At 35.7% G+C, this 17,799-nt stretch overlaps 1 protein-coding gene across 2 annotated transcripts in view; it reads right to left on the minus strand.

The window, feature by feature from the left end:
* Positions 1 to 17,799, minus strand: part of NCAM2 (neural cell adhesion molecule 2) — a 579,580-nt gene that overhangs the window by 82,865 nt on the left and 478,916 nt on the right. For both annotated transcript variants that reach the window (XM_055421878.2, XM_055421887.2), the window contains exon 12: positions 10,065 to 10,238. In XM_055421878.2, the coding sequence (XP_055277853.1) occupies positions 10,065 to 10,238 (174 nt within the window). The remainder of the gene's footprint in view (positions 1 to 10,064; positions 10,239 to 17,799) is intronic.

Here is a 17,799-nt window from a genome sequence, read left to right on the forward strand (position 1 = left end):
CGAAGAACTGATGTTTTTGAACTGTGGTGCTGGAGAAGACTCTTGAGAGTCCCTTGGACTGCAAGGAGATCCAACCAGTCCATTCTAAAGGAGATCAATCCTGGGTGTTCATTGGAAGGACTGATGCTAAAGCTGAAACTCCAATACTTTGGCCACCTCATGTGAGTTGACTCACTGGACAGCACTATAGTGGAATATAAAAATTACAACATACTAGTGAATACAATAAAACGTGCACAGACCCACAGATATAAAGAACAACTAGTGGTCATCAGTGCAGAGAAGGAAGGGTGAGGAACAATAAAAGGATAGGTGATTAAGAAGTATAAAATATTTTGTATAAAAAGTACATTACACAACACAGGAAATATAACTAATATTTAATAGCATGCATTAATGGGTTATAACCTTTAAATGTCTTGAATCACTATATTGTATACCTGTAAAATATAATGTTGCACATGAATCATACTTCAATTTTAAAAAGTTATTTTCATGTGTTCCTGTGTTACAACAAGGATCAATTGTGGAAATCAAGATCTTCAGCAAAACATTCCAAATGGAAGCAGATTTGTGGAATACATTAATATTTCTCCCATGTGAAAAATCATTAACATGGCAAAATCACCAGATTATGCACAGGCATGTTCTATCATTAAGGAGATTTCCTTCCTTCTCTAATGATAAGTGAGCTATTAGCAGCAGCACATGCCATTCAGTGGTTTAATTATGCCTTTTGGTATGAAGAAGCATCTTCATATATAGGGGAAATTTAGGAATAATTAAGATCACTTTTTAAGGCTTCCCTGATAGCTCAGTTGGTAAAAAATCTGCCTGCAATGCAGGAGACTTGGGTTTGATCCCTGGGTTGGGCAGATTCCATGGAGAAGGGAAAGGTTACCCACTCCAGTATTCTTGCCTGGAGAATTCCATGGATTGTATAGTCCATGGGATCGCAAAGAGTCAGACACGGCCGAGTGACTTTCACTTGACTTCACTTCTAGACCGCTTTTTAGTATGCAGAGTACATCATGAGGAACACTGGGTTGGAAGAAGCACAAACTGGAATCAAGATTGCCAGGAGAAATATCAATAAACTCAGATATGCAGATGATATCACCCTTATGGCAGAAAGTGAAGAGGAACTAAAAAGCCTCTTGATAAAAGTGAAAGAGGAGAGTCAAAAAGTTGGCTTAAAGCTCAACATTCAGAAAACAAAGATCATGGCATTTGGTCCCATCACTTCATGGGAAATAGATGGAGAAACAGTGGAAACAGTGTCAGACTTTAGTTTGGGGGGGTCCAAAATCCCTGCAGATGCTGATTGCAGCCATGAAATTAAAAGACGCTTACCTCTTGGAAGGAAAGTTATGACCAACCTAGACAGCATATTACAAAGCAGAGACATTACTCTGCCAACCAAGATCCGCTAGTCAAGGCTATGATTTTTCCAGTGGTCATGTATGGATGTGAGAGTTGGACTGTGAAGAAAGCTGATCGCCGAAGAATTGATGCTTTTGAACTGTGGTCCTGGAGAAGACTCTTGAGAGTCCCTTGGACTGCAAGGAGATCCAACCAGTCCATTCTAAAGATCAATCCTGGGTGTTCATTGGAAGGACTGATGCTAAAGCTGAAACTCCAATACTTTGGCCACCTCATGCGATGAGTTGACTCACTGGAAAAGACTCTGATGCTGGGAGGGGTTGGGGGCAGGAGGAGAAGGGAATGACAGAGATGGCTGGATGGCATCACCGACTCTGTGGACATGAGTTTGAGTGAACTCCGGGAGTTGGCGATGGACAGGGAGGCCTGGCGCACTGTGATTCATGGGGTCGCAAACAGTTGGACACGACTGAGTGACTGAAGTGAACTGAACTGAACTGAAACAACTACCTCCATTTTCTCAATAGTCTACTATGTCTATACTTTAAATATGTCTAATATTTAAAAATCCTATAGTATATATTTTGAAAATCTTAGTAGGTGACATGAAAGTTTATTACTATAAATAGAGTTAGGTTTTATAGGGTGGATAAATACATAGCATTAGTTGCCAGAAGAGCCTGTACAGACATTAGAACCTGCAAAGCAAGATGAAACAACTAACTTGCTTCAGTTCAGTTCAGTTTAGTTCAGTCGTTCAGTCATGTCCGACACTTTGCTACCCCATGAATCACAGCACACCAGGCCTCCCTGTCCATCACCAATGCCCAGAGTTCACTCAAACTCATGTCCATCGAGCCGGTGATGCCATCCAGCCATCTCATTCTCTGTCGTCCCCTTCTCCTCCTGCCCCCAATCCTTCCCAGTATCAGAGTCTTTTCCAGTGAGTCAACTCGTCGCATGAGGTGGCCAAAGTATTGGAGTTTCAGCTTTAGCACCAGTCCTTCCAACTTGCTTAAGTAGTTTTATTTATTATAATTCATCTTCATGAAAAGTTAAAGTGTTAGTCGCTCAGTTGTGTCTGACTTTTTGTGACCCCATGGGCAATAGCCCACCAAGCCCCTTCGTCCATGGAATTCTCCAGACAAGAATACTGGAGTGCATTGCCATTTCCTTCTCCAGCGAATCTTCCCAACCCAGGGACTGAACCCGGTCTTCCACGTTGCAGGCAGGCTGTTTACCATCTGAGCCACATTGACAGATGTTTGGAAATAGTTAATAAAATAATTTTATTTTAGTAAAAGCAAACTTAATAATTACGTGATGCATTAATTCATCTCAGGTGATATGGAATATTGATAGGCTCACACAATACAGTGTACAAGTTCTCAAATGTATGGTCAAGATGAAAAGATGACTCATGTCTTAATCTTTATATTATGAGGTGATTAGCTGGCAGGCAGAGACTGGTATAAGCTATACTTATTAAAGATATACAAAAGAATATAAAATATTTCTACTAAAAGATAATCAAATAAATTTTTACAAAGAAGTTCAAGTTTATATTGGGATGTGAAGGATGGACAAAAAGGATTGAAATTCAAGCAAGACCAAAGAAAGTAGAATGTATGTTTGGCACAACAAGTGGACTGGTTTTGATGTGCCAAGTGTTTGTTTGAGGCAATGTTATAAGATTAAGAAGAAAAGATACAAGAAGCACACACAAACACATAATATTATTTGCATATACATATATGTATACGTAGTATTATTGATCATTTACTAAATATGATTATTTGAATTATGTTTTATATTATTTGATTGGAGAAATGGAATTATTTTTCAGATTACTTTTATGCACCCTAATGACTGATCATTTACATATCTTGGAATGTGAGCATCCTATTTTAATGTCACTGATATATGCAATAGTGATTTTTAAAAACGACATTGACAAAAATCAAAGCAGAACACTATTAGTTCAAAATGTTAATCAGACCTTAATGTAGAAAACTGGAGGACATGAGATAGCAACAGTAAGACAAAATAAGAACATTATCTCCATGGTCCACAGATGATATCAAATTGCTGAGAAGCAGAGCAGTGTCTGTCTCAGAAATCACTTCTAATGATAGTCCATGGTGTTCATCCTCCCTAGGAGGATGGTACTATCGAAAAAGGCATTAGAACCTTTCCAACAAAAGAATCTTGAACCATTTAGTTTATACTCTTTTTAAACTATCAGTATATTTACAAACAATAATAGAAAACTACTGTTCATTATAAAATATATTAATAATAATAACAGAGTGAACTATTTGGGGGCATGATTTCAAAAAGTTTAGGGGAACAAAATTTAGATGTCTTCTGAAGGCCCCAGTCGTTTAAGTTCACTATACATAATCATGATGCTTAGGCCACAGGGATTGCTAACTGAATTAATAAGAATTTATAAGCCATATTCCAGTGAAGACTTTATTTACACTGCATACTAACATGTCCAGAAGACTTTAAGTTTGAGCGGTGAAATGGGTTCTATTTTTTTTTAAGTTTCTAGGATCTATGCATACTTTCATCTGCCTGTGGATTAAATTCCTATAAAATATTCATGAAATATTCATGTTTCTTTTCTCACTCTCCATAAACGTCTTTCCTGTATAAATTAATTATATTTCTTCATAATCTTTATTTATGTGATTTATAAAATAATAACCACACAGAAAAGCTCATTAATTTTACAGAAAAATTAAAAAAAAATTATTTTATAAAAACTCTCATTACAGCAGAGACAAGGCTGAGTACGGAATTTTGTATGAATTTGTCTCATCATTCTGACATACATGAGGACGTTTCCAGCAGACAAGGAATTTTACTTAACACTGCTATTTCATGCAATTTTCCTCTTAGTTTAGTTCCCTCTAAACTTTGTTCTACATAGTTTAAATTTATTAAGACTGCAATTATATATAAATTTGTAATTTAGTTAGAGTTCTTTTTATGAGCACAATGGAAACTGTCCAAGATATTCTTGTTTTGAATTTTAACATACAGAAGTCTTTCCACTACATGCAAATTAGATCAGATTTCCTTTCACTTAAAATATGAAATTATTGTGAATTACTTTTTTCTTTCTTTCTTTGCAATTCATAAGAGTTTACTGCATTTGCATTTAACATAGACAGATGGTTTTTGCAGTCAGTTTCTCTTTTGCCTTTCACCACTGAAATACATCCATTTAGAAATGATAACCCACTCCAGTGTTCTTGCCTGGAGAATCCCAGGGATGGGGGAGCCTGGTGGGCTTCCGTCTATGGGGTCACACAGAGTCGGACACGACTGAAGTGACTTAGCAGTAGCAGTAGCAGTCACTTTTCTTTAGGTATATTTACGTTGGAAACAGTAGAATCATAAAAAGTATTTCTTGAAGAGAATCTTTAAAAAGTACTGGAGCTTATTAAGTTTTAAAAATTTGCAACAGTTTAGAGCTAACACAAAATAACGATCATTTAAAATAATTTCTAAAATTGTAAAATTGAATAGAATATGTGGAGGGAAATCCAGTTTTGCTCAGGCAATTGCAAGTAATACAGATTCAAAGAAGCATTGGAATAAAAACTGTAAAGTGTAATTTAGAATGATGTCAAAATATATTTTATCTATTGAGAAACTAGAAGATTATTTAAGCAAAAACAAGCAAACAAACCAAAGAACCCCTTTAGATCCATTTCATCACAAGGGGTAGGCAAAGAAGTTTGCAGAGAAATGGTATATTATAGCATTTCAAACATGAACTAGCTATCATAGATTCATGCCACTGGATCACCTGAGCCCTTTACTCAATGATTATGAAAGATATCTGCTAATATATCATAAAACAAAAGAAAATATATAGCAGTATGAATTTCAAGAATATACACACAAAAGAAAAAAACACAAAGACAAGAGGGAAAAAAAGGAAATTCATTTTTAAAGTTAAAATAAGCCACTGTGTATATGGTTTGAAAGAAGCAGAGACAGAAAGGACCTAAAAGTATGCTCACATTATATTCAGGGATATGTTCTGAGGTGCATTTCCAAAAAAACATGTAAAAGGAAGTTTTTAAGTAGCAAAAACATATTAATGATTTCTTTATTTTTAATGGTACCACAACATAACATAGAAAATTCCTCATAAATTTAGGAGTGTGACAACTTAGATAACACCATAATATGGCAAAATGCATTTGAAGAAATACATGTATGGGTTTAATTTTGTTGAATTATGATGTTCATTCTCATTATTTTTATTCTATATTTTAAATAATCACTGGCATTCTTTTAAAATACTAGCAAAAGTAGAAAGGTTTCATACTCAACAATGACCATGGAAGAAATTTTTATAGGTAATAACATTAATAAAATGTTGCCATTAATGATTATTCTGAGTTTTATATTCAGATTGAAAGAGGCCTAATCTGTACATTTTCATTAAAAATTAATTGACAATTCAATAGACTCATGGCCTCTGACATTATTATGTATGCTGCAGACATAGCATTATACATATACAATATGTTCCTCAATCACCACTGAAGAATCCAGGAGCTGTTGAACAAACTGATCACAAGGCTGAGAAGCCCTGTCTTTCAAACAACACCTAGTAGATTTTTCTCTCACTTTTTAGTATTCACATCTAGACAAGGATCACCAAATATTTGAGAAAAGTTTCCAGTGTGAATGACAGAGAATAAAATAAATAAAAACAACAATAAAATAAGTCTAGGAAAAAATCAGGGAGCAGAAACAACTTTGACAACAGACTATAATGAAGGATTTAGAAATTTTAAAATTGATAACAAACTAAAAAATATAAATGTTAAAGTGAAAATAAAATATAGTAGGACAGTACCAATCTTCAATCTACTTCAATTTAAGTTTCTATTCAAAACAGCTTGCTGATCTATCAGACATAGACTTATATGTTATAAATCCAAACAAATACTTCAAAACAATTTTGGAAAATTTGCTTATTAAATGCTACTTTTCACAGAAGAAAATGACTTTTTCTACCAAATAAATTTATTTTTTTCTTTCAAATTTTAATTAAAACAGATCTTTCACTAACACTAAAACCTGCATAAAAAACTTCGAATTATATATAACATGAAGCATGCACATAATCTTAACTATGGTGTTTACAAACTAAATACTTTAATGTTAAAGTTGCCATCAATAAATTAAAATATACACAATGAAATTGCATCCTGCAAAGCCACATTTAAAGTTCAATGGAACTATGCAATAAAGGATTGAAAAATCCTACCAGGTATTTATTTACAAATTATAGTCAATTATTACATCCTTTGATTAGTGAAAAAGGCAAGAACTTGGAAAAGTAAAAGTTTCAATGAACTTTTATTTAGAAAGTGCTCTTATGGTCAAATAAAACTTATCTCCCTTATTTTCAGTAACAAAGAAAATTCTACCATAAGCTTAGACTTAAATAAAGCAAAGTGTATAATAATTTTGGTTTACACTGGAAGGACTTCCGTGTGTGATTCTAGCTGTGATTTTATGTGTGTCTAAATATTTCACAAATCAATAGAAATAGATTATGCTATTTGAGAGAATTCTTTTATTCTCTGTTAAAAAGAGCTTGATATTTTAAAATATTAAATTTTCATTTTCAGTTCGAAGACTGAAAATTGAGTAGCAAGTTTGCAAGATTATTATTTTCTCTTCATTTGTGCCCAATGAGGTATATATAACACTTACAAAATGTTAAATGATATGGTAATGAATATGTCACGTGGCCCTCCCAGTCAAAAAGTCTTATTCCACCTGTAATACATGATTTTCACTTAAAATTAAATGTTAGGATGACTCACATTCCATATTTGAATAGTTCAGTTTTTGATATCTAATTTGCTCATAATTCTCTATGTTTTGAAAATTAGTTTTGTGTCACATCAATGATTGGGATGATCAGTAAGGGTTTAGTTAAGCCTTGGAGAAGAATATAATAATAGGTCCAGTCTTCAATTGCCCTCTAAGCCAGGTGCAGAGTGAGCATGTGAAATTCACAGAAGATTAATTGAGTCATTTAGAATCACAATCCACTAACAGGAAATTTCCTACTGAATGACATTACAATCAAGCAAGAGCTGATATTTATGTCTAGGTTATGATATTGGCAATTGGAATCAGATACATGAATAGTATATAATGAATTGTAGATACACAGAAAAGTAACTAAACAGACACTAAACTAATGTAAATTAGAAGAAGAAAACCACTCTGAGGGCAAAAAGATGCAGCAGCTGAAATCTTCATGACCATATGTACCTACCTTTATACAGATCAATCAAACCTAAATCAATCTTCTAAGAAATGCCTCAAAGGCAATGAGTACAATTATGTTCATAAAAATCCCAAAGTTTAAGATGAATGATTAGCACAAATTATAAAACAAATATACAGTAATATAATTTTTTTCATTATTAAAAAATATATGAGTCCCTTAAAACATCTTCAAAGTAGATAAATACTTTGCAATGGAAAACAATTGAAAAAATAATGCTAAATAAGATAGCAAATTCTGAGGTTTGTGTACACACATGTTCATAACTATACATAGATACACACATTACAGATTTTATTATGTCTCACAATTCAAACTTCCACAAAATTTTGAGGTCTATGATATAAATCAGCCTTTTAAGTTTTATTTTAACTAGATACATGATAAAGAGAATATTACAGTAAATATGGACATTTCAGCTAAGATGCCTGGGAGTAACTCAGACAGCAGATAGTTAGGATTTGCCTCAGGTGCAGACATGACTGAGCGACTGTCAGTAGTGCCTATATTAAAATATAAATACCATACAATGTAAGAAATATGCAGTTCCTTTCTTGCCACTCATTCTGGGGAAGAGAGAATTTTAGCTTGAAATCACATCCAAAGCAGGTGTGAATGTGAGAGGATATTGTAGATTGGCCAGGGTATAAGAATAATTCTAGGCATTGTTAAAAGGACCTAAACTTGTCTAGTGATAAAAACGTGAGCAATATTGAAATATCCCTTTTAAAGGAAACTATAGCGACTCACTGAAATATGTGTGCTTAAGGCAGAATGTTTAAGTCTAAACTATCTCATATATTCTAAGTCAAATTGTTGATGTAAATTTTATAGCAAACATAACCATCATTATGAATTCCACATTTCATATTTCTAAAGTATAAAGCATTTGCTAATCTGATCTTTATGATATTTTATATCTTTACCATATCTTTATGAAAATGATACATCTCCTTGCTAAAGGAAGAACAAATGCCAGACACACGTATTCTAGATTGCTAGGGTTGATCCCAGTGGGATTACCCAGCTTGTGGAGGGTCTGGCAATGTAACTATTCTGCCAAGTGCAATTTCTATAATGTCCAGACTTGACATTTCTTGCCTTCATATCTGTGCCAACTCAACACAGGTGAGTCTAGAATGATTTCATCTGTTCTGTCTCCATTGTCCACTAGGACACCATCACAGGAAGGTCCATGCCTTTTATAGAAACCTTACATCATACATGTTAGGGTCAAGGCAGAGCTAGCAGAGGGAAACTATGCAAAATACTTTCTTTACTATTTTATACTATCTTTTTGAGCCACAAGATGTTATTCTATGTCCCAATTGTGCGTATGTGTGTAAGTCGCTCAGTCGTGCCTGACTCTGTGACCTCATGGACTGTAGCCAGCCAGACTCATCTGTCCATGGAATTCTCCAGGCATGAACACTGGAGTGGATTGCCATTCTATTCTTCAGGGCATCTTGCCCACTGAGGATTGGAACCTGTGTCTTCTGCATTGCAGGCAGATTCTTTACTATCTGAGCCACCAGGGAAGCACTATATCCCAATTAACAGAGTCCAAATCTGTTAATTTACTATTGTTTCCTATTTAGTTTCTTCTCCTTATAATGGCAGAAATATCACACATTCACATGATGAAATTTTACCTAAGTGGAAAGAAGTGTTGTAAACTGTTTTAACTTCTCAGATTCAGCTAATTCTATCAAAATGTCATTACTCTGGGTAAAAATCTGAGTTTTTCAAACATAATTTTGAAGTAAATGTTAGCATGCGAGGTCAAGTTGTATAGGTGGCTTCATAAGTATATATGCAAGGCATCTATATTTTACAGTATGACTTTCATACCTACTTGTGAAAGAAATATTATTAATAAATGAAATTTGATAACTGATAATATTCAGCTTTCAAGTCTAACATTTCTTTTCCAACACCCAAATTTTAAATACAAACTTTTTCCCTTTGGAATAAATCTTTGGTGATTTTGCTCAATTCTTATTTTTTAAATCTTAGTTTTGGCCATAGCACGCAGTTCATGGGATCTTAGTCCCCCAACCAGTGACTGAACTCCAGGCTATGGCAGTGAAAGTGCCGAGTCCTAACCACTGGACCTCCAGAGAATTCCTAAAACTCTTCAAACTTTAAACTTTACTAAAGATGGATAATTTCCTACTCTTTATTAAAGAATTCTGAAGAAGAACAGGACAGTGGGAATGTCTCCACATCCTATCTCATTAAAAGAAAAATAGGACACTGAAGGGAAAATAAAAAGCTAATCATACAGGTATATTGAAGATCAGTTTGGATTAACCAACATGCTTTGAAATCATTGACTCACTTTGTACTCCATGGGAGCGTACTATTTTCCAGGTTTCTGATGCCACTTCTTTGACATCCACTTGATAGTGATTAATAGGCACACCTCCATGGGAGTCCGGCTTGCTGAAAGAAACCTTGGCTGTGGTCTGTGACAGCTCTATAATCTTCACTCCATAGGGGCTTGATGGAACATCTACAAAGGAATAAAAACAAAGGAAATATAACCTAGGTAATGTGGATGGCCATTAATAAGATTTAAGGTACTCTGAGAACTAGGAATAAAGGAAAATTGCTGCTTCTATCACTTAATATATTTGAATTACAAAACTTGTGCAAACCACTGAATGATCTCTTCAAATTACAGGAAAGTATACACTAGTTCATGTTTATTACTGTAGAAAATAAAGAGTCAATTCAATTTCAAATTTCATTTATTAAGGGAATAGTTTTACTCTGTCTTTACTATCCAATATAAGCATTTTATTTCCATTAAAGATAAACAAGTTTATGAGTGTACGTGTGTGTGTGTGAGAGAGAGAGAGAAGGCAGGTGCAAGTAAAAATAAGAAAACTAGATTTTATTGAATTATTACATATATATTTAGTGAAAATGAGAGATTTATTTTCTTTTTATAAAAATTATGTTAATAATTGGGCAAATGTTTAGAGAAATTGTCATCATGAAATAAACAAAACTTTAAACTATCTTTTAAAATTTTCCTTATGAATCATTTAATTGCAATAATGTTACATATTTAAGTTTTAATCCTTTAGTTGAGATATACTGCAATTAAAGAAAACAGCTAAAAAAATCTTTTTTCTATGTTCTTCTGTAATATTTCTTTGCTCATATAACTTCAAACTCAAGAAGATACCCTTGAGCAGACACCCTTGGGTGAAACTTCATTTTATTTTCTAGTACACAAAGCCTGTGGCTCAGATCATGAACTCCTTATTGCCAAATTCAGACATAAATTGAAGAAAGTGGGGAAAACCACTAGAAGGCAATGGCAAGCCACTCCAGTACTGTTGCCTAGAAAATCCCATGGATGGAGGAGCCTGGTAGGCTGCAGTCCGTGGGGTCGCTAAGGGTCGGACACGACTGAGCGACTTCACTTTCACTTTTCACTTTCACACATTGGAGAAGGAAATGGCAGCCCACTCCAGTGTTCTTGCCTGGAGAATCCCAGGGACGGGGGAGCCTGGTTGGCTGTCGTCTGTGGGGTCACACAGAGTCGGACACGACTGAAGTGACTTAGCAGCAGCAGGGAAAACCACTAGACCATTCAGATATGACCTAAATCAAATACCTCATGATAATACAGTGGAAGTAAGAAATAGATTTAAGGGACTAGATCTGATAGATAGAGTGCCTGATGAACTATGGATGGAGGTTCGTGACATTGTACAGGAGATAGGGACCAAGACCATCCCCATGGAAAAGAAATGCAAAAAGGCAAAATGGCTGTCTGAGGAGGCCTTACAAATAGCTGTGAAAAGAATAGAAGCGAAAAGCAAAGGAGAAAAGGAAAGATATAAGCATCTGAATGCAGAGTTCCAAAGAATAGCAAGGAGAGATAAGAAAGCCTTCTTCAGCGATCAATGCAAAGAAACAGAGGAAAACAACAGAATAGGAAAAACAAGAGATCTCTTCAAGAAAATTAGAGATATCAAGGGAACATTTCATGCAAAGATGGGCTCGATAAAGGACAGAAATGGTATGGACCTAACAGAAGCAGAAGATATTAAGAAGAGGTGGCAAGAATACACAGAAGAACTGTACAAAAATGATCTTCACGACCAAGATAATCACGATGGTGTGAACACTCACCTGGAGCCAGACATCTTGGAATGTGAAGTCAAGTGGGCCTTAGAGAGCATCATTACGAACAAAGCTAGTGGAGGTGATGGAATTCCAATTGAGCTATTTCAAATCCTGAAAAATGATGCTGTGAAAGTGCTGCACTCAATATGCTAGCAAATTTGGAAAACTCAGCAGTGGCCACAGGACTGGAAAAGGTCAGTCTTCATTCCAATCTCAAAGAAAGGCAATGCCAAAGAATGCTCAAACTACCATACAATTGCACTCATCTCACACGCTAGTAAAGTCATGCTCAAAATTCTCCAAGCCAGGCTTCAGCAATATGTGAACCGTGAACTCCCAGATGTTCAAGCAGGTTTTAGAAAAGGCAGAGGCACCAGAGATCAAATTGCCAACATCCGCTGGATCATGGAGAAAGCAAGAGAGTTCCAGAAAAACATCTATTTCTGCTTCATTGACTATGCCAAAGCCTTTGACTGTGTGGATCACAATAAACTGTGGAACATTCTGAAAGAGATGGGAATACCATACCACCTGACCTGGCTCTTGAGAAACCTATATGCAGGTCAGGAAGCAACAGTTAGAACTGGACATGGAACAACAGACTGGTTCCTAATAGGAAAAGGAGTACATCAAGTTTGTATATTGTCACCCTGCTTATTTAACTTATATTCAGAGTGCATTATGAGGAACGCTGGGCTGGAAGAAACACAAGCTTGAATCAAGATTGCCGGGAGAAATATCAATAACCTCAGATATGCAGATGACACTACCCTTATGGCAGAAAGTGAAGAGGAACTAAAAAGCCTCTTGATGAAAGTGAAAGAGGAGAGTGTTGGCTTGAAGCTCAACATTCAGAAAACAAAGATCATGGCATCTGGTCCCATCACTTCATGGGAAATAGATGGGGAAACAGTGGAAACAGTGTCAGACTTTGTTTTTTTGGGCTCCAAAATCACTGCAGATGCTGATTGCAGCCTTGAAATTAAAAGACACTTACTCCTTGGAAGGAAAGTTATGACCACCCTAGATAGTATATTAAAAAGCAGAGACATTACTTTGCCAACAAAGGTCCGTCTAGTCAAGGCTATGGTTTTTGCCGTGGTCATGTATGGATGTGAGAGTTGGACTGTGAAGAAGGCTGATCACAGAAGAATTGATGCTTTTGAACTGTGGTGCTGGAGAAGACTCTTGAGAGTCCCTTCGACTGCAAGGAGGTCAATCCTGGGTGTTCATTGGAAGGACTGATGCTAAAGCTGAAACTCCAATACTTTGGCCAACTCATTCGACGAGTTGCCTCACTGCCAAAGACTCTGATGCTGGGAGGGATTGGGGGCGGGAGGAGAAGGGGATGACAGAGGATGAGATGGCTGGATGGCATCACCAACTCTGTGGACACGAGTTTGAGTGAACTCCAGGTGTTGGTGATGGACAGGGAGGCCTGGCGTGCTGTGATTCATGGGGTCGCAAAGAGTCGGACATGACTGAGTGACTGAACTGACTAACACAAAGCCTAGTAAAGAATTATCTGAAAGGCCAAACAGGCAACAGGAGAGTGTAAGAGAGAAAAATGTCTTGATGAGGAAGTCAGTGAAATCTCTGCTCTGAAAACATGAACAATTAGAGACATTTAAACATTAAAGGAATTTCTCTCTGTCCCTTCTGTCTCTCAGTCTCAGGTTTCTTCAATATCACATTTGAAAAAATCATAAAGATTAGAAATATATACAATTTAGGTAAAATATATATAGGTATTTTATAAATATAAGTTAAGTATACAGTTCCATCTCGGTTATCAACTTTACAAAAGGAAAATCATTTGTTTGAAAATAATGCAGTAAATGTAAATTTTTGTTTTAGTATAATCATTCATATAAAAATCTCTAATGGCTGTCAAGAGTCAAATATATTCATTTGCTAGAGTTAAAAGAGAGCACTGCAGATCACATAAAAATATGTCTTACAAATGACACTAGGCAAGAGCCAAGAGGTCAGGTTTATGGCCTTTTGGATATTAACATTGTAAAGAAATGCAACAGTGTACATTTCAGCTCTAATTAGTGACTGCAAATTATTTGGCAGTCCTATGAAGTGCATTATACTAAAACTCTAAGGTTCAGAAATAAATGTGCAGAATATTGATGCATCCCTATAACTATGAAAATATTACCTGGAAATAGACATTTTAAATTATCTCAATAATTTATTAAAGCTGTCATATATAAACATTATTATAATTTTACAGGGCTTCCCTGGTGGCTTAGATGGTAAACCAAAGTTTCTTTATCGCTAGTTTATAACCAAAGGTTCTTTTCATCTGCAGGTTTGATCTAAAATTTGCAGAAGAGGGAAAACACACACACATTGATTGTTCCACATAAGACTGACCCCATGTCGAGTGACTCTGTAATATCAATTAGGACTAAGTTGGGCATCACAGCAATAACATTTAGCTTGAGGACATATTTCAAAAGAAAACGTTTTAAGTACTAAAGGAGGCTGGAAGAGCTTCCCAGGTGGTTCAGAGGTAAAGAATCTGCCTGCCAATGCAGGAGATGTAGGTTTGATCCCTGAGTCAGGAAGATCCCCTGGAGTAGGAAATGGTAATCTGCTCCAGTATTCTCGCCTGGACAATCCCATGGACAGACGAGCCTGGTGGGATACTCCCCAGGGGTTGCAAAGAGTTGGACATAACTGAGAGACTGAGCACTCATGCAGAGAGAGAAGTGATGCTTCTGGGCTCCCACCTTTGACCCTATGGTACGTACACAGTTTTGGATTCTTACCTTAAGTACAGAAGTATGCACCATTTACTAAGCTGTACACTCTGACATGGTACACCAACTGAGCCTTTAATCTTAGCATAAATGTACCATCACAAAAGTATAGGTGAGTGGGTATTTTTTCTATCTATTCTCAGACCTCTTGACTCTAAGTTTGTTTTTCATTTATATTTATTGTTTGTCGGCCTCTTCTTTCTGTTACCTGACTAAAAAGAAAAGTGTGCTTGTAATTTGCAACTCTAAAATCATTTTTTAGATAAAATCTGATTTTATATGTCCAACTACCCACTGACTACTAAATTATGAATTTCTTGAAGAAAGGGAAAAAATATTTGATATACACAATTTATACTTGCAAGCATATACACATACATATATACACAGATGTATTGTTGAAAAAAGGGATGGGCTATACTCAGGCCTCAGGAAATATATGATTAATTACAATTTTCAGCAATTAAAAATATGATACAGAGGTACAAACTTTGGCCAAGTGAATAGTGCCTGACATCTAAACTAACACCTATAATTCTTTTCTTGACTTACTCAATTGTTTCATAATTACATTCATTCTTGATCCTACCTCTGAAATACACATCAGCATTAGTCACAAAGTTATTTTTCTTGCATTTTAATACTTGAGATGAGAAAATTCTGGGAGATGGTGAAGGACAGGGAAGCCTGGCATGCTACAGTCCTTGGTGTCTCAAAGAGTCGGATACCAATTAGTGACTGAACAACAAAATCTTTTCATTCCTGCTTGCACTGTGAACTCCAAAGTCCATGCCCCATATGCTTCTTCCTGAAATGCCATTAGTGGCTCTCAGCTTCCTCTTTTATTGGACAGCCCACCAAGTTTGAATCCATATGGCATGGAAATGCAAAATCAATCTTTCTAAAGCACCACTCTGATCACATTACTTTCCTGAGGAGATATTCAGGGGCTTCCTCCTCTTTACAACCTCAAACTTAGACTTTTCTGTCTGGCTTTCAAGATCCTGAAATATCTAACCTCACTGGGTGTATTCAAATAGAAGATCATATTTTAAAAGATGATCAAACACAACCCATTGTTTCAAATGGGGATTGTGGCTGTTGAATTTCACCCACAATGCTCCCATCATTGTTAGCATAGTTTTGTAAATTACTTCTTAAATCCTTCCATCTCAATAACTCAAGAATGCCACCTATCACTGAATGAATAAAAAGGATAATTGTACAAACACTTTATTTATATTTACTTTTCCTTTTCATCTCTACTAGTACCAACATAGGATTGAGTGAAGAGCCTGGATATATATCATCAGAATCTATAAATCCAAAGTCTGGCCTTTTGTCAGCTGCAACCTTAGACATGTCTGTTAATCTTTTCCACAGTCAGTATTTTTCTCCCCAAAATGGAGATTAGAATAACATCCATGCTAGGGATGTTACTTGCATTAAGTAATGAAAGACATGTAAACCAGAACCTGACATATATTAATACTAAGCACTCAGTAAATATTAGTCATCATAGTTTTGCTATACTTCCCTGATAACCACATTCTTATTATCACTTTATTTTCTATCCATTGACATCTTTCAATATTCAGTCAAGTGGTAGGTAAAAGATACAATATTGAGATTCAGCTTAGAAATTTTTGCTGTGTAAAATAGCAAAGAGTTGGTGCCACAGTCCAGGAGTCACATAAGAACAGTCTGTGAAGTTGATGTATGAGTCCAGACAAATAGAACTCATTTGGTATCAGTTTTATTTTAAGCAAAATGTTAATAATTTAAGCAAAATGTTGTGAGGGTAAGTTAATGGGGATATAATATCACAGGGTATTTACAAATATCATTCCACTTACCCTTCTTTAAAACAGCTCTTAGTGTCTAAATAACATTGATACAAATTTTGATATTTAAGCATATGCCTAAAGTCACAGTTTGATCAAAGTATAAAGGAGAAAACATAAAAAATCTTTCTTGGTAATCATTTTTATGTTGTAACAGGTAAAGGAATAATAAGAGGAGTTGCTCCTCTGACTTTACTCCTGATAAAATAAAACAATACAATTAAATAAAAAGGAACTAGTAAGTAAAGTAAGAGTATAAACAACCTGATGAATAAAGAAGAGGGCAATAAGCAGATATGTATGTATATGCATATCTATATCTATACATATATATACACATAGATATTTGGAAACAAATACAAAACAATACATCAAATATTATGTTCCCCTGCCCAACAACAAAACAGCATCCTAAAATAAAGATACTCCCTATAAAGCAGAATTTTGAAAGCACATGCCCCAAGGTATTCATGTGGAAGAAAAGAGAGCTGAAGAATATCATGTACTTACAAAGGATATCTTGGATAAGTAAATTTTTAAAAAACATTTTCAACTTGATGATGAATCATGAGATTAAAAAACAGCACTTCTTCAGGAGTCAGGATAAGGTAGGGGCTTACAGAAATCATCATGTTCATTCACTCAAATTGTACCCTATCACTTCTGGATTCATGGAAGTCCAACCTCTAATATTTCCAAGCCCAAACCCTTCATCTTGGAATGATATTACTTTTACTTTTCTGCAGAACACTGTCATCAGGGAGCTCTTCTCTTCCTTTTATTTTTCTTTGGACTTTCAGTCTCTCTTTCTTCTCTGTCTTATTTTGATGAATTAAAAAGATCTCCCAAAGGACAAACTTTCTGCAGTTCTACTCTCTTCTCAGACAACAAGCTCTTCTTTAGTTTCCCTATCACACAACTTAGCTCTTTTGAGTTTCTACCCCAACATCTTTACTTCTGAAACTTTGGTTTCCTGGATTGCTGGGAAGATGGTAATTAAGATACAGTGGTTCAGAGACATTGACTCAGCTCTTTCCCCACCATTGAGGGTGTAGTACCACTTAGATCTGCCGGGAGCCAGCGAGGGAAATCCTACCTGTGGCAAGGGTCAATTGGGGAAGAGGCCTGACGGCCAAAGGCTAATCAGGACTCGAGGAACCCCCTGGACTTACCCTAGCATCTACCCCAAAGAAAACCGGAGTCTGACTGCCTTACTATCTTACGCCTCTTACCAAGTTCTCTAAGCCTCTTACCAAGGCTTCCCCCCTGACCACCTTTCTCTGAAAACATTAATTCAGAGCTGTAGTTAAAA

This window comes from Moschus berezovskii, chromosome 1, assembly GCF_049115385.1.
Source record: "Moschus berezovskii isolate FMDL1 chromosome 1, NW_MosBer_1.0, whole genome shotgun sequence".
In the NCBI taxonomy this organism is placed as follows: domain Eukaryota; kingdom Metazoa; phylum Chordata; class Mammalia; order Artiodactyla; family Moschidae; genus Moschus; species Moschus berezovskii.